Below are 20,922 nucleotides of genomic sequence, written 5' to 3'. Positions count from 1 at the left end.
ATCCCAACTTTGCAGCCAAAGTGTGGGGTAACAGCTCAGGAACGACGTCAATATCAACATAATGCGGGGCAACCTACCCACTGAAAGCGTGCTCACCTCCAAGCTCCCACCACCCACCCATCTTACCTAACGCGATCACCAAGAGCGTGGGCAAACTTCTCTGAGCCTTCACTCTGTTTAATGCCTCGTGATCCCTCTCATAAACCCCGTCTTCCTCTCTTGTTACTCACCTCTCTCCTAATCCTCATCCTGGCGGCCTTCATCCCCTCCATAACCCCCCGCCTCACCCTCATCCTCTCCCACCTCCGCTCCCAATCCACCACCCCAAACCTCACCAAAATGACGTCCCTCTACTCCCGCGAGCTCGAAATCGCCCAGCTAGCCGTCCAACGCGCCTCCATCCTCACCAAACGCGTCTTCCACGAGACCTCCAAAGGAACCGTCTCCAAAGACGACGCCTCCCCCGTCACCATCGGCGACTTCGGCGCCCAAGCCCTGATCATCTCCGCCCTCAAGCACAACTTCCCCCACGACGAAATCGTCGCCGAGGAAGAGGCCACCGAGCTCCGCGCCAACCCTCCCCTCCGCGATCAAATCTGGGAGCTTGTCCGCACTACCAGCTTGGATGACGTCGCTGCTGAAGGGCTTTTGGGAGGCGGGATCAAGGATGCGGATGCAATGCTTGATATCATCGACCAAGGAAACAGCAAAGGTGGAAAAGTAGGGAGGGTCTGGACTATTGATCCAATTGATGGCACCAAGGGTTTTTTGAGAGGGGGGCAGTACGCCGTTTGCCTTGCCCTGCTAGAGGACGGGGATGTCAAAGTGGGAGCGATCGGGTGTCCTAACTTGCCGGTTGACGATGCGGCGCCTTTGACGGCCGATATCGGGGCTAATGCTACCGACGACGAAGGGAGGGGTGTGCTTTTTTCTGCGGTTATTGGACAGGGCGCAACGAGCAGACCTCTCAAGGCCGGTGCCCTGGCTGAGGGGAGGAGCATCTCTATGAAGCCTCTTACCGACATGTCCAACGCAAGCTTTTGCGAGAGCGTCGAGGCGGGACACTCGAACCAGAGCGAGTCGGCGCAGATTGCGCAGAAGCTGGGGATTACCAAGCAGAGTGTGAGAATGGACTCGCAGGCCAAGTACGGGTCTATTGCCAGAGGCGCGGGCGATATCTACCTGCGTTTGCCGACTTCCAAGACATACCAGGAGAAGATCTGGGATCACGCTGCTGGTGATTTGATTGTGAGGGAAGCTGGCGGCCAGGTAACCGATATCAAGGGTAACCGTCTGAATTTTGGCGTGGGGAGGACGTTGGCCACCAACAGCGGTGTTATTGCTGCGCCAAAGGCTGTTCACAGCCAAGTCCTGAGCGTCGTTCAGGAGGTCCTGGGTGTAAAATAAAGCATGGCAAGGGAAAAAGCAAAAAAAAAAAAAACGTCTGAAGTAAATGTACAAGTTCTTATGCACAGATACAGGCCACACGATCATACAACTCACCAAGAATCCAATGGTGAATACTACTGCTAGATGTACACAGATGCCCCTTTTCTTCTCCTGATGGCGCATCATTTATTTGATCTTCTTTGCCTTGAGCTTGATCGTTTCATCATTAATGAAAATGCCCTTCCCCTTGTACGGCTCCGGCACTCTCCACCTCCTGATTTTGGCGGCAAAGGACATGATTTGCTCCTTGTCGATACCCTCGAGGAGGACGCGGGTTGGTTGGGGCGCACTGGCCTTCATGCCGAGGGGGAGGCCCATCTCGACGGGGTGGGAGAAACCGAGCTTGAGGCAGACGAACTGCTGGCCGGGGTACTCTTCGAGGGCGGGGCGGGGCTCGACTGTGGCTCTGTAACCGATACCGACGAGGCGGAGGACGGCAGTGTGGCCTTCTGATACCCCCATGATGTAGTTGTTGAGGTAGGACCATGTTGTACCTGTGGATTTTTCGTCCCAAGTCAGCGTTCTTTTCCCTTTTGCATGGGTAATGGGGGGAAAGCATACCCCACATCTCCATTTGCTTCTTTTGCTCCTTGTCTTCCACGGTCAAGACTGCTTTCCTGCCCTCGGCGTCGTGGTCGAGTTTGACGAAGGAGGGGATGTCGAGCTCCAGTTGGCCTGTTGATTCCCCCACACATTGACATGTCAGCCCCTCTCCTCCCACTTTGCAAATCCCAATTCTCTCAATCATTCTTTTTCCAGGTAAATCTCACCCAATGGCCCCTTCACGACCACCTTCCTCTTCTTGATTTGCAGGTAGGTGGTCACATCCTTCTTGACGAAGAGATCCCCCACTTGAAGCTCTACTCCGGGAGGGATAGAGATTGGATTCCTCCCCAACTTTGACGGCCGATTCGCAGTGGCGGAGAATGTTCGTCGGGGCGCACTGGTCTGGAGGGCTGGTACGAGGAAGCTGGGGAGGACTGCGGTGGCTGTCGAGGAGGAGGAGCACGAGGCGAGTGCTCGTCTGGTGGTGTTGGAGGCGAGCATTTTGGGCGATTGGGAGACCTCGCCGTGGGGGTTCAGGGGGAGGAGGGATGGAGGGAGTGAATGCGCGCGCAAAGTGTCGCGGAGCTCGGAAGCTGGGGGCGGCGTCGGGGAGTGGGCTGGCTGCCGGCGCTGGGAGGTGGAAATCGCTTTTGATAAAAAGATTGGAGCACGGACCGCGGGAGCTTTGGAGTGGTGTGGTGGGGCGACTGGCAGGTACGGTTGATGAGTCAGCAAGACAACGACAGGTCAACCTTAGGGGCAATCAAAAGTGTAAGCCTTTTATGAAAGAACGAGTAAATTGTTGATGTTTCTTCTCGTTGGAACTCTCCCAATGTCATATGGTCATGATAACTTTAAACCGGGCTTGATTTCATTGTTTTGGTGTCGACTTGGCGTTCTTTTCACCCCGTCTCGGATGAGGACTCACATCGCGTGCTGGCACTCCAACCCTTACAAATGCTGCACCGGGGAAATTATCGGGTCCTTTGGGGATGTTCTCAGTTGAAGGGAGATAAGAATAATGATATGTCTAGGAATAGTCGCTTGCTATCAGATAATATAATGTTGGAGGATGCAGCCCCGTCTGGAACGCCATGGGCATCCGCATACAGGAGAAACAACAAGAGCACTGCCAGTGGCCCCGTCATAAGATCATTTGACATGATATATGTTAGGTATCTTGAATAATACTGGAGGCGGGTTGACCAGAAATTGCGGAGTATGTTCGCAAGGCATGTTTTCCATCCTAGGCCCTTCGACAAGAGCATATATTTTCATGGTTTGAGGACAAAGAGGATTTCAATCTGATATTCTTACCCAGCTGGCTACCAGTGAGGCGAACGGCCCTATTATTTGGAGAATACCCTAGAATCTTGCTGATAATGCGGGTAAGACTGCCATAGATAGACCATCCAAGCAGCCTCTGCTCTTGACCCACGATACAATGGAATTTTACTTGCTCTCAGGAAAATCGGGACCTTTCCGCTTATCTGAATTATCTATAATCACTTGATTACAACCATTACATCATTTCCACTGGAGCAGGAAGGAGGTTGCCTGAAATTATTTCCAGCCTCCCTCGCCCTTTCCACTCTTCACTCCTAAAATTCAGAATTTCACCCATAACCTCCAACACTTGATGACCATCCTCTTTTCTTTCACCCGTCAAACCCGCAGCAGGTAACAGTCTCTGCGCCATTTCTCACGTTCCGTCAATTTGACAACCGATATTCTTTCGCGCATCCCTCAACGCTTTCGATACCATGCTAAAAATGAAGACCGGCCTGGTCGTACTTACGGTGCTCTTACCGTGGGTCGATGGATTTGGATGGAGGGCCGAGAGAAGGCCGAGTGCTCGTAAGTTTACTTTTGGAGACTCGCCTCCATACGGAGGGCCAACAGTGATATAGCAGCAGTTGATACAAATGAACGCCGCTCTGCGCTTTCGCAGCAAGACTCGAGATACTCAGACATTTACACAAGGGCGCTGAACGAGCTCCAAGAGATGGAATCGGAACCGCTATGCCATCGCGTGGCAGCCCGCCTACTCGTCAACAACTGCGAATTGGTGGATGGGAAGAATGAAGCTACAATGCTGACTGACAGTGGCCGGCAACTGCGAGATTTCGTCGACTCTTACGCGGCTAGCTTGGCGATTTGCGATCTAGAGAGGGGCAGCTTCCAGATACCAAACGAATGCGCCAAGTTTCGTGAGCCATCCTTGACCCAAATTGCGATGCGGAGCGAACCTCAGCTTCATGTCACGCCTTCGGAGATTGGACTGTGTTTGTCGGCGTTGGCAGCTTCGGATGCAGCTTGGAGCACGTGGGTGAGCTATCGTCATAAAGCATTGAGGTTCTGCGAGGCGGCAAGGGCGGATAATGAGAAGGGTAAGAAGATATAGAGCAAAGTTTGGAGAGTTTTGGCAGCTAACCTCTGGCAGACCAAAACATCTTGCTGTACCAGCGTCTTACCCAGGTCATTGCCAAACTTACCGACGGCGTCGAAGCCGAGCTGCAGAAACGGATGGACGACCTCGATAACCGTGCCCGGCAATCTATGGAGAACCTTGACCGACTCGCGCCCAAGGTAGATGAGTTAGGAGAAGGCCTGTCGAGGCTTGAGAGCTACCTCTCGGGTGATCTCGACTTTGCGATGCGAAAGGCTACCGAATCTATGCAGGACAGTCTCGAGAATGCGGAAGGTCTTCAGAAGCTACTGGGTCTTCTCTTCAAAAATGTTCTCGATGGTAGCTCCCGAGCGGCCCACGCTCATGAGACCTCGCTCCAACAGACCAAAAGGGTCAATGACGGCATGGGTGCCTTGATAGACATCGTCTCAACTGCGATGGCCTCATCCGCCTCACTGAGCCAGCAAATTGTGAGGGACCCCCCATCGTGCTACGTTGACTGGATCGCTAACTTTAATAGCAATTCCAAAATCAACAAGCCGTTGCATTGGCCCAGCGTCAGGATGCCCTTGAACAAGGAGTTGATCGCATCCTTACCGCCACCGAGAAGCTGTCCGACGAGGTTGAGGACCATACATCCATGCTCAAGCAAGCAAAAAACATTACGAACGAAATCTTGGATGCCCTCGAAGAAACCGCCGCTGCCGCCTTGACCGTTAACGAATCAATGTTCAAGACCGCAACGACAAAAAGCTGGTGGCCGTTCCTTGTATGTCCCTCGGCCTCGCTGGTACTGGGATCATACGGAATGCCACCTTCGATGCTCCGAAACTTTGGGCTGTTGGCTTTTGGTGAGGCCATCGGCTTTTTGGTGTCCTCATATGGCGATTTGACAACGCAGTTCTCTATCACTGTTGATGCCTTCGGAGATTATGTCATGCCGTTAGAGTTGGCATCAAAGTTCGATGCCAACAACACGGATTCCACGGATTTGACAAACCTCACGGACACAGCAACGGAGGCATCCTCACTCTAATGTACATGATGCACATGATTCGTTTCATGATCTCTATTTTTATTTTTGGGTCTCATAGCTGGCGCGGTGGGTTGATGATTTTGACGAAGGAAGGAGGATATGGGACACAATGACTGGGGGCTTTGATGATATAAGCCGGGAGATGGGACACGTTCGTTTCTTTTCACGTAGATATGAGGACAGCCGATCATGATGATGAATGCAGATGAATCATTAATACAGAGTTATATGGAATGGTTATGTGCAGCCTCCTTCCGGGTGAGGATATTTTGGGTGAGTTCCTGTCATCAAAGTGGTCGGGTCAGCTTGATTTGACGTCTGATGTTGTGTATGGGGTTTTGTTGCTGAGTGGTGATATCTTGTAAGTGGCCAAGTCAACTTCTTCCCCCTGAATGGTCAGCTCAGCTCATCATCCCTGAGCGGTCGATTTGTCATGCGTGTCATGAGGTGCATCATCACATCTTTTCGCAAAAGACAGTGGTAGCAGATGGTGTGTCAAAGGTTCCTTTTGGTTGTGTCAATATTTGACTGTGACATGGTCATGTCGTTTATTGCCTGGTGAGCGGTCGGGTCAACATCTTGTAAGTGGTCAGCTCAACTATTTGCAAGTGGGTCAGCTCAACTTTGGGTCCCCTGAGTGATCGACTCAACTCTGTGTAAGTGGTCAGGTTGCATTGATGGTTGAGCACTCCCCGTCTCAAGGGTTGGCTTGATGGTCAAACCTAAATGTCAATGAAGTTTTGTGTCAAGATATCATAGTCGCATCAGCAAGGCATTCACACCATTCACTTGATTCACAGCAGCAAGGAAGGCACAGTTTGTTTGTTTCATTTCTTTTCATTTAACCGAAAGAGGAAGAAAAAAAAAAGGCTACCAAACCATAACGATAACCGAATGCATGTCCTCCCTTTTTATGCCGCTCGCCTCAACCAGCTGGCCGGCAAGGCTCAAGATACAGGGTATAAATATACGATGTGACATGTGTCTGTGGTGAAAAACATAAAGAAAAAACTATGTACAGGTTGAAAGTGTTTCTCATCTCATCTCATAATCATCTCATCAGTACCAAACAAGGCATCGACCATTTAGATCTTGCCCTTGTAGCCCTTGGGAGCAAGGTTGACGTTGTACTCGAGCTCGAGGACGGCCTTGGGGTCCTGCTCCTTGATGGGCTTGAAGTCGACAACGAGGTCGTCCTTGACGGCGAAGACGGTGTCGGACTTGACCCAGGGGTCGTCGTTGGGGTAGAGCTGGGTGGTGCAGCCCTGGTAGTCGGGGTGGGTGACCATGATGTGGATGTGGGCGGGGCGCATGGGGTGGCGGTCCATGAGGGAGAGGAGCTGCCACGAGGGGCCGTCGCGGGGGAGGGAGTAGGCGGTAGGGTGGAGGCAGTAGAACCAGTACTCGCCCTTCTCGTTGGCGCGGAACTTGCCACGGAGGTTGTTGGGGGTCTGGTTCTCGGGGTCCTGGAAGTCGTACTTGCCGTTGGCGGAGGCTTGCCAGATGTCGAAGACGGCGCCGGGGATGGGCTGGCCGGTGATGATGTCGCGGATCACACCGTGCATCTTGGTGACGCGGCCGTTGGGGGGAACGCCGTCCTGGAAGATCTCACCACCGAGCTCACGGAAGGGAGCGTTGGGGGACCAGAAGGGGCCGAGAATGGAGGAGGAGGTAGGGTCGAGCTCGCCCTCGGAGATGATCTTGTGGGCGATCTCATCGACAAGGGACTCGAGGCCGAGAACGTCGCAGATGCGGTGGGTCTCGTTGCGGGTCTTGTTGGAGGTGTAGTAGATCTCGCCAAGGGCGTTGACGAACTTGACACCCTCCATCCACTCGTCGACGGTGAGCTCGACCTCACGAGCAAAGTCGTGGATGTGGCGGATCAGAGCACCGAGAACCTCGCGGTTGCGGGGGGTGGTGGCGGGACCCATGCCCTCAATGACATTCTTGGTGAAGTTGGGGTCGAAACGGTGAGCGGGCTTGTCGGAGGCCATTGTGAAGGTTGTGGTTGGTTGGTTGGTTGGTTGTGGTTGGTGAATTAGATGAAGATCTGGGGATGAGATGTGTGGATGTGATGAGGATGAGGATGGGGAAGAGGAAGTGGCAGAGAGGGAGAGACGGGATGAGGTTAATATACAAATGATCTGGGAAATCTCGCCTCTATGTCAAGCATCCTTTGCCATATTGCATATCCAGGCAATGTGATAGGATGTGAAGCCCCTTGTGGTGTCATTTTCCCCGCCGCTCCTGATCGGACAGCCGTCGCGGCAGCTTCAGCATCTCCAAGTTCCCCCAATTCGGGAGTGGGGTGAAGGAGGACTAAGGTTGTCCCGCAGTCGCTTTCTCCCACGAAGATCCGACAAGCGCCACGGCAGGGCCAGGGGCCCAGGAACGCCCACTCAAAACCCACCGAACCCACCCCCGGTCCGCCCACCAAAACCCCAGAGCATCCCGGCCCATGGCAACGGCTTGCCAGTCAAGCTGACGGCCGAGAGCTTGGCATCGCGGCTTTCTGGGGGTTGGTCTGGGGCGACATGGAACCGGCATGGAACCGACACTGAATCGCGCTCCGTTGTCCAGCCCGAGGCCCTTTGACGAAGACAAAGCTCGACAAAGACATGGCGTGAGCTATGGGGAAGCGCAGCTGCGAGCTGGGGCGCATGTGGTCTCGAAAGCGTCGAAAGAGGCCAGGATGAGCCTTCATCCGAGTGCTCCGGCTGACAAGATGTATCGTGCTCCCGAAATCTGGGGGTTTCGGGGGTACAAGTTGGGGAAACAAGCTTGTTTCGATCAGGGTCTTCGTATCTCAGTCCCATCACGGCGCGTGCCGTCTGTCTGTGCTTGGTTCAACCTCACACATTGACCTCACATTTCCAACTGCATTCTGCGGTGAGAGCGCAGTACAATCTTCAGCCATCGGCTGTCATCCACTGGCTGGAATCAAAACTGAAAACCCGGCGCTGTTTGGGCCAAACGTCCAGCCGTCCCCCGGTCCATCCATCTCCCGGTAGCGGCATCCGACCCCTGCCGTTTTGGCACCCCCCCACATCGCTAAATCCCGAGCTTGAGGGCAACGAGGGGTAAAACAATTGTCCTGCACACCATTTGCTCGTGGGAGGGCCGGCAAGCAATCGAGGAGCTGGGAAAAAGTTGATGGTCAAAACATTTTAAGCCAGATGCGCAAAATGAGCCTAGTTTCCGTAGTTGATTGAGTTTCATACCGGCCTGAGCGAACTATTCCGTCATCGTACGATTGAACAGTGCATCGTCGGTTTGCAACTTTTTTTTCGTCGTCGAGGTTTCACTCTTGAGCTGTTTGTTTCTCCCCAAGCTCCCATTTTGCTCAGATTAAAAAAGTCCCGGCATCGGTAGCCGACGTCATTTTCAGCCATGCCCCTCCACCACTTGATGTGCGGCACCTGGACCCCTCCAGGGGCCATCTTCACCGTTGAGTTTGACGATGAGGCTTTGACTCTGAAGCTCATCAAGCGCACCGAGATTCCTCACGATGAGCCCATCTCGTGGATGACCTTTGACGTACGATTGACCGATAAGCTCAGCTCCAATTACACCAATTGCTCACCATGAAGAACAGCATGCCAAGAAGAACCTCTACGGCGCTGCCATGAAGAAATGGTCCAGCTTCGCTGTCAAGAGCCCGACCGAGATAGTCCACGAGGCGTCCCACCCCATGGGTGGTGATCGTGCGTATTTTCTTGTTCGACATCCTCAAAATCATCCTGAACCCATCACTAACAGACACCCTCTATCCCAGCCCGTGCCAACGACGCAGACACCAACACCCGCGCCATCTTCCTCCTGGCCGCCAAGCAGCCCCCTTACAACGTCTACTGCAATCCCTTCTACAAGCACGCCGGCTACGGTAACGTCTTCAATGTCTCCGACACGGGTGCCCTCAAGGACAATGTCCAGAACTACCCCTACCAAGAAAACACCGGCATCCACGGCATGGTCTTTGACCCAACCGAGACCTACCTCTACTCGGCCGACTTGACCGCCAACAAGCTGTGGACTCACCGCAAGCTCCCCTCGGGAGAGGTCGAGCTCGTCGGCAGTGTCGATGCCCCTGACGCTGGTGACCACCCTAGATGGGTAGCTATGGCATGTCAGCCCCTTTCCTCCCTGTCCCAACAGGTAAACTAACAGAAACTGTGAAAAGCACCCCTCAGGCAACTACCTCTACGCCCTCATGGAAGCCGGCAACCGCCTCTGCGAATACGTCATCGACCCCGCCACCCACCTCCCCGTCTACACCCACCACTCCTTCCCCTTGATCCCCCCCGGAATCCCCCAAAAGGACAAGGAAACCGGCAAGGGCCTCTACCGCGCCGACGTCGTCGCGCTGACCTTTTCTGGCAAGTACATGTTTGCGTCGTCTCGGGCAAACAAGTTTGACCTTCAGGGGTACTGGTCTGCGTTCAAGCTGAGGGACTGCGGCTCGATTGAGAAGCAGCTTGCGCTGAACCCAACGCCGACGAGCGGCGGTCATTCCAACGCGGTGAGCCCGTGTGATTTTAGCGATGAGTGGGTTGCCATCACGGATGATCAGGAGGGGTGGTTGGAGATGTACAGGTGGCAGGATGAGTATTTGCATAGGGTGGCGAGGGTGAAGATTCCGGAGCCGGGGTTTGGGATGAATGCTATTTGGTATGATTAGGCAGGCTGCCTGGGATATGGGGCCTGATTGGATTAGTCGCGGTATATACGCTAGGTAGAAACGCTGGGTATATTGGAGGTTTAAGGATTGGATATGGAAAAGTCACGTGTATATCAAGTGTATATCAAGTCAAATATGGATGAGGATTCTTTCACTTTGATTTAACTGGCTCTCTTTAGTGCTGTTTGTCACGGGTGTATGTTTGAAGCTGAGATCGTGAGCCTTGAAGACAGTCTGAATTCATCTAATGCTCGCTTGACCATCTCAGTGCTGACCTGGCCGCCTAGTTAGGTAGGGTAGTCACAAGCATTCCAGGGATAAGACCGGTCATGCACAGACCCATATATTCAATATTTGGTCATAGAACTTGATTCAGTGCAACACATGGTGTGACATTATGTGAGAGTAATGGGTGAGGTTGGGAGGAGGGCAGTGTGAGAGAGGTCAGTTTAAAAGAGAACAGTTGAAGAGGGGTCAACTTCTAAGAGGTCCGTTTTAAAGAGGTCAGCTCATGAGAGACCAGCTTTGGAAATATCGGTTGGAGAGAGCCCAGTTTACATGGAAGTGAGATGACAGTGAAGGAGAGGTCTGATGATGACAAGGTCAGCCTCTTTACCAAAGTATTCAATTTATGGGCATGACTATCACCAAATACCTCATGCCGAAGTACATAGGTATTGGTACTGAGCTATACCACGGGCAATTCAGAAAGTAATTGGACCATTTATGGAATATTCAGGGCAAGAGGTGATGAGACAATACAATGACGATATCGATCCATGATGAACATTGATTCCCGAGTCATCTGCAATGCAGTGTGAGATAATCTATGAAAATTGAAAAAAAAAAAAAAAAAAAAAAAAAAAAAGAAAACAACCAGGAAACCTCCTGTCCAATGTGAAAAGACCGAAAAAAATAAGCTTAGTGCAGTATGAGATATTTCATAGTTTTTCTGGCGTTATAGATTTTGAAATTCGATATCTGCACATGAACTGGAGCTTGGTGCTCTTGTCTGTACTTTAAATCATAAAACCTTGAATGCCGACCTAACATCGGCCGTTTGATGATGTGGTGTGCAAGTGAGCTAAATCCCAACCACATGCTGCTCCGAAAGCTGTAGGCTGAGGTTAAGGCAGCTATTTATGACAACAGGAAGGTTATGTTGGCTTCTGGCTTGCAGCCAGGCAGATAAGGGACCGTTGTGATTTTTTCCTGGTTTTCAGCATTCCTTGTCATGTAAATGGCTTACACCTCCTCCTCATATGGCCCCTTGAACGAAGGATACATGCGAATATAATCATGCAGCATGGACGGGCAACACCAGATTGACACCTCACACATTGCATTTGGCACTCCACTGAACTCTTAACAAGACTGCTGTATGAACGCCTTGGTAACACAAAATATTTACAAAGCCCCCCTCTTCCTCGTCTCCATCTATTTCTTCTCCTCTTTAGGAGGCTCTGGCTTTGGTGTCGGCAGCTTGAAGGTCTCGGGCGTAACATCCACGCCAGATCCAACCTGCTCCCAGGCACTGGAGCCTCCCTCAAAGTTGCGGAACGCCTGCGTGAGCTCCAAGGGCTCTGTGACAATGCGCTTCTTCTCCTCGTCATACCTAATCTCAGTGTAGCCGGTAAGGGGAAAGTCCTTGCGCAGGGGGTGACCTTCGAAGCCATAATCTGTCATGATGCGGCGGAGATCGGGGTGGTTGACGAAGAACACACCAAACATGTCGTACACCTCGCGCTCATACCAGTTGGCGCCATCATAGAGGGGGGTAAGACTGGGAACGGGAGAGGCCTCGTCGGCGTAGGTCTTGACGCGGATGCGGGAGTTGTGGCGGATGCTGAGGAGGTTGTAGACGATCTCGAAGCGCTGGTCACGGGTGGGGAAGTCGACGGCGGTGATGTCGCTGACCATGGTGAACTCGGCAGAGGTGTTGTCTATGATGAATCGAGGTTAGAGAGGGTGGATATCACCCAGGGGGCGTAACGGGCTGCCGGCTTACACTTGAGGAAAGAGAAGACAGGGATGACGCCAGAGGGGCAGATATAGATGGTCAATTCGTCCTTCCACACAGAGAACTGCTGGATGTATTTGGGAAGACAGCCCATAAGCCAGGCGCCATACTTGTGCATATCATCCGCCTTGGCCTGGTACTTGTCGGCAGGGTTCACGGGGGCGGCCTTGAGCGTACCGATCTGGTCGCGGGGAAGCTCGCGGGGGTTCGGGGCGTCCTTGGGAACGGCGACATTGCTACGGGCAGTGTTGGCAAAACACCGCACCATGGGCGCCGCAATGGAGGAGGTTGTTGGCCGGAAAGCGGAGGCCAAAGCCCTGCTTCTGCAGAGCTTGCTGGCCATGGTTGGAGTCGGGGGGCTGAAGCCAATTGCTGGGAATCAACCAGTGCCCTCAGTCGAATATGGGTGCTTGACGAGGTCGATTTGCAATTGACGTCGAAAGCTTGGAGCTCGAATCCATGGCTGAGTCAGGTGACCCATCACGTGGCTTGAAGCCGAGAGCGAGCTACCCCACAATTTCTTTTGTACAAATACATATATGAACGTGGCCTTCGATTTTACTCTACCCTACCTGACTGATCTCAACTACTCTTTCTGAAAAAACACCCAATTAAAAGACACCAGCTATCCCCAGGTTTGCTGAGACAAATAGTCGTTGACGCTTCATCTGTAAAGTGGTGTTGTTGCTTTCGCGGAGAACCGAGCACAGCGCGACACGTGCCAGACGAGACTAACCAAAAGCGGATTAGCGACTCCGTGACGCTTTCGAAGGCTCTGCTCGCCGCTGGACAATCGTCTCTTGTTCTTTTCATTCACCTCCACCAGCAAGTTGGTCCAGCATAAATCAATAAATACAGTACCAAGCGCACCCAGTGGTCTCTCCAACCTTGTTCCGAGTATTTTATTTTCGGCTTGTTACCTCGACTCTTCTAATCTCAAGAAACCGCGTGCAACCCCAGCACCAAGTTTAATTCGCCTTGGCCGTTTACATCCAGCATATTGCCCAAAAGCACACCACCACCTCGTCGTTTCGATCTTGCCACTCGAAACCACATCTCGAGTATCGGAACAAACCCCATCTCGACGATTCCACCTCCACATAATTCACAATGACGCACCAAGACACATTCATCGACGATGATGAGGATACTTGGTATGTGGTTTCCCTCCTCAGGGGGCTTTCTGTCCCCACCAGCAGTACCGCCATCCGCAGCTCGGCGCCCCCTCTTCTCGCACCTCCAGCGCAAGTTCCATGCTAACCATACTACTAGCCCCCTCTGCATCGAGGAGTTCGATCTCTCAGATCGAAACTTCCGTCCATGCCCCTGTGGTTATCAGGTATGCTGCCGTCAACACCCTGCGCGATTTGCTCATCAGAGTACTGACCGCCCACTCGCTACAGATATGTCAGTTCTGTTTCAACAACATTAGGAACAATATGAACGGGCTATGTCCTGCGTGTCGTCGTCCCTACAACGAAGCCACGATCGAGTACAAAGTTGTCACACCTGAGGAGTAAGTGGGGTTCATAAGATGATGCCTGGCTTTGGATATTGACAGCAGCCCAGATACGCAGCATTCCGAGCCAATGTGGCCAAGAGCCAAAAAAAGCGTGCCGCTGAGCAACGGCAAAAGGAAGCCCAGAAAAGAGAGGCCGAAAACCACAGTCGCAAGAACCTTGTCGGCGTCCGAGTTGTCCAAAAGAACCTGGTTTATGTGACCGGGTTGCAGCCGACAGTTCGTGAAGACGAGTTGCTCAAAACCCTTCGAAAGCCCGAATTCTTTGGCCAGTACGGCAACATCCAGAAAATATCGATTAGTAATCGACGTGGCACTGACGGCCACAACCAATCTCTGGGTGTTTACGTCACCTTTGAAAAACAGGAGGATGCAACCAAGTGCATCCAGGCAGTCAATGGGTCCATGAATGGGGACAGAGTCCTCAGGGCGCAGCTAGGAACGACGAAATACTGTTCTGCTTGGTTGCGGCACGAGACATGTACCAACCGCCAGTGCATGTTCTTGCATGAGCTGGCTGAGGAGGAGGACAGCTACACGCGGCAGGATCTATCGTCCATCAACGGCATCAATGCCCAGAAACCGATACCCCACGCCGCAGGTTCTTCTCGCTCTGCATCAAGACAGCAGAGCCATCCTTCGCCTGCACCGGTAGCTGCCCAGCCCATGATTCGCAGTTCTAGCAAAGATGGATCAGACCACGGCGATGGCCCGGCGCTGCCTGCCACCGCGAACTGGGCACGTAACCCACAGGTTCGTAGCAGAAGGGGCAGCCATGCCACTAGTGGTGCCGCACCAAGCCCTGCCATCTCGAATGCGCTGCCAGTTACGACCGAGTCTGCTGTGGAGGACGAGCCAGTTGCCGATGTACCGGCTCCCACTCCAGGGCCTTCCACCGCAGCTCCGGCATCTGCCCCAGTACCTCCCTCGGCGCCAAGCCCAACCCCCGCAGAGGCATCGCCGGCTACGCGAACCAAGTCGGCCAAAACTCCTGCTGAAAGAGCCAAGCGCACCACTCAGGACACCCTCAAGTCTCTGCTCAAGTCGCTCGAAGGCTGCGCTCTGGCGTGGCCAAAACCGAGTGCTGAGCAGGATGATGCTTCCAAGTACCCTCCTCTTTTCGATTCTCGTGGAGGCGAGCGTCGCCGGGCGATGAGGGAGTCCGAGGCCGCGAGCACCACTGGTGACCAGCTTACTGCGAGTGTCCGTGAGCCCTCAGAGGGCGAGCCTGAAAGCAGTGGCAGTCTCGCACTGGGTGGCGAACCAGAGGACCGGGATCATGTTCGTGACACCCACGGCTTTGACCCACGGCGCACCGCTCAACCACCCATTCAAAGAGGCAGTGCCGATGGCTTCTTTGGTCAAGCTGTGGGCTCTGGCATGACCCAATCGACATCGAATCTTGGGTCTATCGGTACCGCCAGTAGGACAATGACGCCTCAACAGCGAAGCTTCATGCGCCCCCCAACTGGGTTTGTCGAACACTTGACAGCCCAGACCAACACCCTCTTCCAGGGACAGGGCCACAACCGCCAGGGCTCCCGCTTCAGCTTCGCCAACGACAACAGAGACGCTGCATCCTCTACGTCGGTGAAGCTCACGGGCAATCCCCGCATCATGGCTCAGCAGTCGTCCATGATGCCTTCAACGTTCCACAACCAGGCTGGCAACCAATACTATGGTTCCTCCATGCCGCCGCCGCCTCCGGGTCTCAAGTCGACTGGCACACCTCCCGGCATGTTTGGGCAGCACGGATTTGGCTTGACGGCGGCGTTCGGCGGGGCGTCAAAGGATAACGAGATTATGCAACAACTTATCAACCGCAACAGGGGCGGAGGTGCCCAGGCTCATGATTCCGGTAAGCGTGAGTACACGTTCTCTTTCAACCCTAACCAGTACCCACCTTCCAACTCCTCGACCCCGGCTCCTGCCTCGAACCACCTCGGTTCGCTCTTTGCCTCGCAGCCTGGAGCATTCCAAGACATGGGTTCAAAGCAGAAGAAGAAGGGGAAGAAGCACAGAAACGCTAACACTTCCTCCTCTGGGGGGAGTGGCATAGTTGATCTTGCAGACCCGAGCATACTTCAGGCGCGAATGCAGTCGCATCAGCAGAGCTTGCAACACCAGCAGCAAACCCTGCAGCAACAGAGCAATGGCGGACTCGGGCTAGGTGTGTTCGGCGGTCAGTCGCAAGGTGGGTACACCAACCAGGGTATGATGTATAACCAGCCATACCGGCAATGGTGATGACGACTCTGATCCGGAAGTGCCGGCCGCGATTTCACGAAAAATTTGCTTTTGCATTGCATTACACACATATCACTATCATTTTTTGGAGGGAAGGAGGAGCACATGCGTTTTGTTTGGCTTTTTATGTCACTATATATCACGACAGCGTTGGTTTGGGTGGCTCAGCCAGGGGATTGTTTGTTTTTTGTTTGTTTTTCTTATGGTGAGCGGGCTTAAATCACGGTTCTCGAGCATCGCAGGCATTGGTTTCACGAGGGAGGGACCCGCCTAGCACTGGCGTCACTTGCATTTTGTTGGTGGATTAATGGCCTTGGGATACATCTCAAGGGTTGGGGCGGGCGGTCATGGAAAGACAAAAAACAACACCAGACTTTTTGTGGTCACGTCAGGCAAGCTCTCATCGTCTTCCTTTGGGGTTCTCCTTCATGTACGTTAACTTGGGCCCCAGGTTTTAAACACAGCTGGGGCTGAGGTGGCATCGGTGGATAAAATAAAGCGTTTTTTCTCGCACCATTCCGATAGTACACTTTACCAACCGGAAGACGATGATGGTAGTCTTGATGTGACTTAATTCTCCTGTATATAATGGCGCTGCTTGCTTGTGCTCCTTCTTCCTCCTTCCTCCATCCTCGCTGCCCCACAGGCCCAGCGGTCTCTCTCCTAGATGTATCTTCTCATCTGAAGCTTTGCATTTTGAGCCATTCAAAAGATATGGAAGCTAACTTGGTTTATAGAGGACGACTTACTCTCACTCGAAGAGTTTAGACCCAGCATCGACGCGCTTGTGGCGGATGAGCCTATCGATGTCAACATTCGACACCCCCCTGGGGGCTTTGAGATTTTTGGTAAGACTGGAACGCCTTCGGCGCCACCCGGACTTCCAATTCCAAGCGTTCAACATTCACCTGCTATATCACATGCGTCACTCCACACCATGAACTTTGGGCGACAAACCCCGTCAGTGGCGTCGCCCAAGGTTTCGTCTAAATCTGCCCCATCAGCTGCCCCAAGCCCGCTGATAAGCAAACGCACAATTACTCCATCAGCCTCTGAAGCGAAAAATATCATCAAGGCACTGGCCGCTGAAAGTGGTTTATCCAAGGAGATTGCAAAAGCCAAGGCCCCAAAGATAGTCACCTTACAGGACGAAGATTTCCCAGCTCTCAACTCACCAAAGGCTTCAGCTGCGGCCACACCTGTTGCTACACCAAAGCCAGCACCAAGTAAAATAAGCTCTAGCAAGAAGTTGATAGGTGAGGCCGCACCTGAGAAGAGCGCCAAGAAGACCAAGAAGGAGGAGAAGAAGGAGAGGAAGGAAAGGGAGAAGGCCGAGAGAGCGGAAAGGCTTGAGAGAGAGAAGGCCGAGAAGGCGGAAAAGGAGAGGTTGAAGGCCGAAGAGAAGGAGAAGGAGAAAGAAAAGGCTGCTGCTGCGGCTGCTGCTGCGGCTGCGGCTGCGAGGACGGCACCTGTCAAGGTTTTGGAGGCGCCTTCAACTGTTGCCATATCCAAGGCCGCAGAAAAGTCTACTGCTGCTCCTGCTGATAAGAAGAACGACAAGCGTCCTGTGCCTGGCGTTCTCAATATCGCGGCTGCCACCAAGGTCTCCCAGATTCGGAATCTGGAAGCTCCCTCGGCATCGACAAAGTCGACTACCGCAGAGAAGGACTCGGCGTTCCCTGCGCTGCCTACTCCGACACCGGTTTCCGTTTCGTCACCACTTTCACGGGCTGCACCTAAAACTCTAAGACTGGTGGCCACGCCCAAGACGGAGACACCATCAACGCCTATCATGGGTGCGGGTCCGTCTGTCACCGCGCCCTCGGCGCGCTCATCGGCCGCGGCATCTGCCCATCGGCCTGAGACACCTGCCAGCGAACTGATCTCCGACAGCGCTTCCATTATTTCCGCTTCCATCTCGGCCTCGCGGACCAACTCGCCTCCTCCGTCTTCCAGGATTGGGTCCGCCCCAACCCGGACCACGACCAAGAGCCAACAGCGAAAGCAGCGCAAGGAATTGACCAAGAAGGAATCGGCCGTCCTCGCTGCGCAGCCTATCAAGCCAGAGCCCGAGGTCGAGATTGGGCCCATCATCGGCCGCAAGAAGAAGCAAAAGAAGGAAAAGGAGAAGCCAGCTGCTACACCGACCACGGCGAAGAGCAGCTCCGAGCCACCGCCTGCTTCCCCTGCTCCCTCAACAAAGGAGACCAAGGAGTCCAAGGAGGTCAAGGAAGTGAAGGAAGAGTCTTCAACCTACCGCTCTACCGCCAATGAAACTACTACTTTGACTGGTGAGCCTACTCACAAAAACAGATATGACTCCAACACCCCCGATGGTGGCAACCAGCAGAACGCCGCCGTCCCTCGCGAGGGGCCCTTGCCTCACGAGATCCTTCAAAGCCTCCACGAAGCCGGCCTAGTTCCCGAGAACCTCGAGAAGCTCGCCTTCTTCCAGCCCACCACCATCCCCCTCGACCGGTGGAAAAATGACATCAACGCTGCGGGTCTCTGGGAGCTGGCAGCCAAGAACACCATGACTCCCACCAAGAACATGGTTACCGAAGAGGATCAGGCCATTCTGCTGTCTGGCAAGCCCGTCAGGAAGGTCGTCGACGGTGTCCGGATCCTCATCACCCCCAACGGTGATTGCGTCCGCAACCTCACCGCCGACGAGGAAGACAGATTTTTGGAGCTCCAAAATGCAATCGCGGAGGAGGCAGCCTCCCCGGCGTCATTCATCTCTTCCCGTCACGACACGGGTTCTGGGTTCTCGCTCGTTAAAGGGAGAGCTGTTCCCAATGGACCACCGAGTTACTTCCCCCAGGGCAAGGGAGCTTTTCCTAGCGATCCGGTGAACAAGATCCAGAGGGAAGAGGCGATCTACTACATCAATCAGTATGTCCTCCCGAGACTGAACCTCAACTCTAGGGATATGAGTTTTCCTAAGGCGATCTCCAACTGGACTGGGGGGAGTGGACAAGGAGGGGGACAGCAGCAGCAGCAGCAGCAACAACAACAACAGGCGCAAGCTAATGCTGCTGCGGCGGCGAATTTGGGGGCGATGGCGCCGTGGTTGTATGGAGCTGGGGGACCGGGGATGGTTGGGCATGGGGGGGGTGATATGGCTGATGCTGTTGCTCCTGAGCTGAATTATCCTGGTCCGGTCGGGGCGTTTGCTGAAGCTGGGGGTAGTAGTCCGGGTGGGTTTGCGAGTTATCTTGAGGGAGGGGTGGATGGTAGTGGTGGTGGTGGTGGTGGTGGTGGTGGTGGTGCGGAGGGGACAGGAACAGGGCAGAGACATGTTCCCCCGGGCGCTGGGGGGCCGGCGGGGCCGTTTGGGAATGTGCCGCTTATGAGTTTGGAGGATGCGGAGCAGGCGCTTTCGGCGGCGAGGAAGGAGGCGGAGAAGCTGGAGAGGAGCTTTGTTAGTTTGGTGAAGAAGAATAGAAAGTTGTTGTTGAGCACTAGTGGGACGGGGTTGGGGGGACATCATTGACTCGTTGGTGAGGAGCAAGAGAAGGAGGAGGAGGATATGGGTGTGGTGGTTCAGGATGGGGTTATTTTGATTGGGATGGCGGTTGGGTTGGCGAGGGCGTTGAGGGGGTTGGGGAGGGTGCATGAGGTTGCTTTTGCGGCGGTTTGGATGGCTGTTGTTTTGGTGGAGGGGTTGATGAGTGCTGTTGTTGGGTGGGGGGTGGGAGTGGTGGAGGGGGTTTGTGGGGTTCTGGATTGGATGGGGGCTGATTATTAGTGGGAATGGGAGTTGTTATAGCGTGCTAGTGATATCTTGTCAGCGTTGTTTGTATGGATTAGGAGGTTGAGCGCAACGGGCGGAGAATTGATTGCGGGTATGATACCCCGTATTGTACAAGTCAGAATTAAAAATAAAATAAAAGATTATTTCTGACCATGCTGCTATCATAAAGCTGTGAATTCATCATCTATCACCCCAACCAGCCAAAGTTATATACCTACCTAACCTTACATACCTTCCCTGCTCACATACAGATCATGATCACTGCCTCTGTTCATTCCCCAAATCAAGGCTCACTCTCAACATCAGGCGGGAAAGTACCAAACAGGGCCATCTGCCATCATCAGCCAACCAACTCCATCACATATGAGGTAATCATCAAGAGTAAGGGAACTCACCAAATGCTCCGTCTCCTCCTTGCCCAACTTCCCCCCCACCAACCCAGCAGTAGCCTTGGACAACATTCTGAAATCTGTCACCACCACCTGTTAGCATCCTGTTTCCCCCTAGGCAAGGCAAGAAAACCCAGGTGGGAAGTTCAGGTGAGTTTACAATCAACATAATGCCCCGGCGTAGCCGTCATGTAGCACTCCCCTTCCTCGCTCTCACTCCCATTCCTGAAGGTGTGGATCGCACCCGGGGGCACAGTCATGCAGTCGCCCGTTTTGGCGACGAAGTCCCCTTCCGGGGTAGAAAAGACGACTGTGCCCTTGGTGACGAAGAAGAGCTCGTCGTAAAACCGATGCCAGTGCATTGGCGGCCCTGACGTTCCCGGGGGGAGGGTGATGGTCACGGCTGAGACTCTGTTCTGGGTGTTCGAACCATCTTCAAAAACTCTGACAATCAGGGGGCCGACTTTGAGGGTTTCTGCTTGGGAGAAGGGGACTAGAGAGACGGGGACGGGGCCGCGGGTTGGCATGGTGATGGAAAGGGTGGGAAATGGGGTAAGTTGGGTAAGGTGAGACAGCGATGGCGAGTCAATAGGTTGGCAAATGTGGGAGCTCTAATACAATGTGTTCATCTCGCATAACACCAACATAGGTGACAAAGGGCAGGAGCTAGACAGCTGAGGATGACGGTGTTGCTGGTGGCGGTTCTCCGGTGGACGGTTGAATGATTATATAAGCCTGAGTTTCTAAGAGTGCCCTGACAGACGAACAGGGGTTGGACCAACATTTACACAAACCGAGGATGGAGGAGTCAGTCCGATTCTAATTGGGTTTACAGCGAGCATGCTTTGGGTGCAGTCAATATGTTTTCTAT

The 20,922-nt window shown here is 53.5% G+C and overlaps 8 protein-coding genes across 8 annotated transcripts; 4 read left to right on the top strand and 4 right to left on the bottom strand.

Moving 5' to 3' along the window:
- Positions 1 to 102: 102 nt before the first annotated feature.
- MRPL6 (54S ribosomal protein L6 mitochondrial) lies at positions 103 to 2,630 on the bottom strand. Its single transcript, XM_062878995.1, has 3 exons — positions 2,220 to 2,630; positions 2,011 to 2,124; positions 103 to 1,943 (listed from the first exon to the last, which is right to left on the bottom strand). The coding sequence occupies exons 1-3, from the start codon at positions 2,494 to 2,496 to the stop codon at positions 1,576 to 1,578; spliced, it is 759 nt and encodes a 252-aa protein (XP_062732533.1). The 5' UTR covers positions 2,497 to 2,630; the 3' UTR covers positions 103 to 1,575.
- On the top strand, positions 181 to 1,407 carry MET22 (3'(2'),5'-bisphosphate nucleotidase; the record flags this gene model as incomplete). The annotated part of the gene is made up of 1 exon (XM_062878994.1): positions 181 to 1,407. The coding sequence occupies one exon, from the start codon at positions 181 to 183 to the stop codon at positions 1,405 to 1,407; it is 1,227 nt and encodes a 408-aa protein (XP_062732534.1).
- Positions 2,631 to 3,607: 977 nt separating the features above from the next.
- On the top strand, positions 3,608 to 5,700 carry QC761_407140 (uncharacterized protein). The gene is made up of 4 exons (XM_062878996.1): positions 3,608 to 3,852; positions 3,906 to 4,385; positions 4,439 to 4,875; positions 4,926 to 5,700. Exons 1-4 carry the CDS (start codon positions 3,759 to 3,761, stop codon positions 5,439 to 5,441), a joined length of 1,527 nt encoding a protein of 508 aa, XP_062732532.1. The 5' UTR covers positions 3,608 to 3,758; the 3' UTR covers positions 5,442 to 5,700.
- Positions 5,701 to 6,526: 826 nt separating this feature from the next.
- QC761_407145 (uncharacterized protein) lies at positions 6,527 to 7,435 on the bottom strand (the record flags this gene model as incomplete). Its single annotated transcript, XM_062878997.1, has 1 exon — positions 6,527 to 7,435. One exon carries the CDS (start codon positions 7,433 to 7,435, stop codon positions 6,527 to 6,529), a length of 909 nt encoding a protein of 302 aa, XP_062732531.1.
- A 1,396-nt stretch (positions 7,436 to 8,831) lies between these two features.
- QC761_407150 (uncharacterized protein) lies at positions 8,832 to 10,119 on the top strand (the record flags this gene model as incomplete). The annotated part of the gene is made up of 4 exons (XM_062878998.1): positions 8,832 to 8,978; positions 9,037 to 9,145; positions 9,217 to 9,554; positions 9,622 to 10,119. 4 exons carry the CDS (start codon positions 8,832 to 8,834, stop codon positions 10,117 to 10,119), a joined length of 1,092 nt encoding a protein of 363 aa, XP_062732530.1.
- A 1,346-nt stretch (positions 10,120 to 11,465) lies between these two features.
- Positions 11,466 to 12,612, bottom strand: ALI1 (putative NADH-ubiquinone oxidoreductase 30.4 kDa subunit, mitochondrial). Its single transcript, XM_062878999.1, has 2 exons — positions 12,128 to 12,612; positions 11,466 to 12,062 (listed from the first exon to the last, which is right to left on the bottom strand). The coding sequence occupies exons 1-2, from the start codon at positions 12,480 to 12,482 to the stop codon at positions 11,557 to 11,559; spliced, it is 861 nt and encodes a 286-aa protein (XP_062732529.1). The 5' UTR covers positions 12,483 to 12,612; the 3' UTR covers positions 11,466 to 11,556.
- A 63-nt stretch (positions 12,613 to 12,675) lies between these two features.
- Positions 12,676 to 19,688, top strand: NOT4_2 (General negative regulator of transcription subunit 4; the record flags this gene model as incomplete). The annotated part of the gene is made up of 7 exons (XM_062879000.1): positions 12,676 to 13,293; positions 13,412 to 13,478; positions 13,543 to 13,655; positions 13,709 to 15,870; positions 16,643 to 19,329; positions 19,414 to 19,617; positions 19,686 to 19,688. Exons 1-7 carry the CDS (start codon positions 13,250 to 13,252, stop codon positions 19,686 to 19,688), a joined length of 5,280 nt encoding a protein of 1,759 aa, XP_062732528.1. The 5' UTR covers positions 12,676 to 13,249.
- A 67-nt stretch (positions 19,689 to 19,755) lies between these two features.
- On the bottom strand, positions 19,756 to 20,578 carry QC761_407190 (uncharacterized protein; the record flags this gene model as incomplete). Its single annotated transcript, XM_062879001.1, has 3 exons — positions 19,756 to 19,993; positions 20,058 to 20,131; positions 20,212 to 20,578. 3 exons carry the CDS (start codon positions 20,576 to 20,578, stop codon positions 19,946 to 19,948), a joined length of 489 nt encoding a protein of 162 aa, XP_062732527.1. The 3' UTR covers positions 19,756 to 19,945.
- Between the last annotated feature and the right edge of the window lie 344 nt (positions 20,579 to 20,922).

Source organism: Podospora bellae-mahoneyi, chromosome 4 (assembly GCF_035222275.1).
Source record: "Podospora bellae-mahoneyi strain CBS 112042 chromosome 4, whole genome shotgun sequence".
NCBI lineage: Eukaryota > Fungi > Ascomycota > Sordariomycetes > Sordariales > Podosporaceae > Podospora > Podospora bellae-mahoneyi.
Note: the sequence above shows the minus strand (reverse complement) of the source record. Positions and strands in the feature narration are given on the sequence as shown.

What these genes read in the sequence shown, in the direction of transcription:
- QC761_407140 (XM_062878996.1), top strand. Translation starts at nt 3,759, where the DNA reads ATGCTAAAAATGAAGACCGGCCTGGTCGTACTTACGGTGCTCTTACCG. An exon ending in CGAGAGAAGGCCGAGTGCTC is followed by an intron (nt 3,853 to 3,905) that starts GTAAGTTTACTT and finishes ACAGTGATATAG; the next exon opens with CAGCAGTTGATACAAATGAA. An exon ending in CCTCACTGAGCCAGCAAATT is followed by an intron (nt 4,876 to 4,925) that starts GTGAGGGACCCC and finishes TAACTTTAATAG; the next exon opens with CAATTCCAAAATCAACAAGC.
- MRPL6 (XM_062878995.1), bottom strand. Translation starts at nt 2,496, where the DNA reads ATGCTCGCCTCCAACACCACCAGACGAGCACTCGCCTCGTGCTCCTCC. An exon ending in GGTCGTGAAGGGGCCATTGG is followed by an intron (nt 2,125 to 2,219) that starts GTGAGATTTACC and finishes GGGAATCAACAG; the next exon opens with GCCAACTGGAGCTCGACATC. An exon ending in GAAGCAAATGGAGATGTGGG is followed by an intron (nt 1,944 to 2,010) that starts GTATGCTTTCCC and finishes AAAAATCCACAG; the next exon opens with GTACAACATGGTCCTACCTC.
- ALI1 (XM_062878999.1), bottom strand. Translation starts at nt 12,482, where the DNA reads ATGGCCAGCAAGCTCTGCAGAAGCAGGGCTTTGGCCTCCGCTTTCCGG. An exon ending in TGTCTTCTCTTTCCTCAAGT is followed by an intron (nt 12,063 to 12,127) that starts GTAAGCCGGCAG and finishes GATTCATCATAG; the next exon opens with ACAACACCTCTGCCGAGTTC.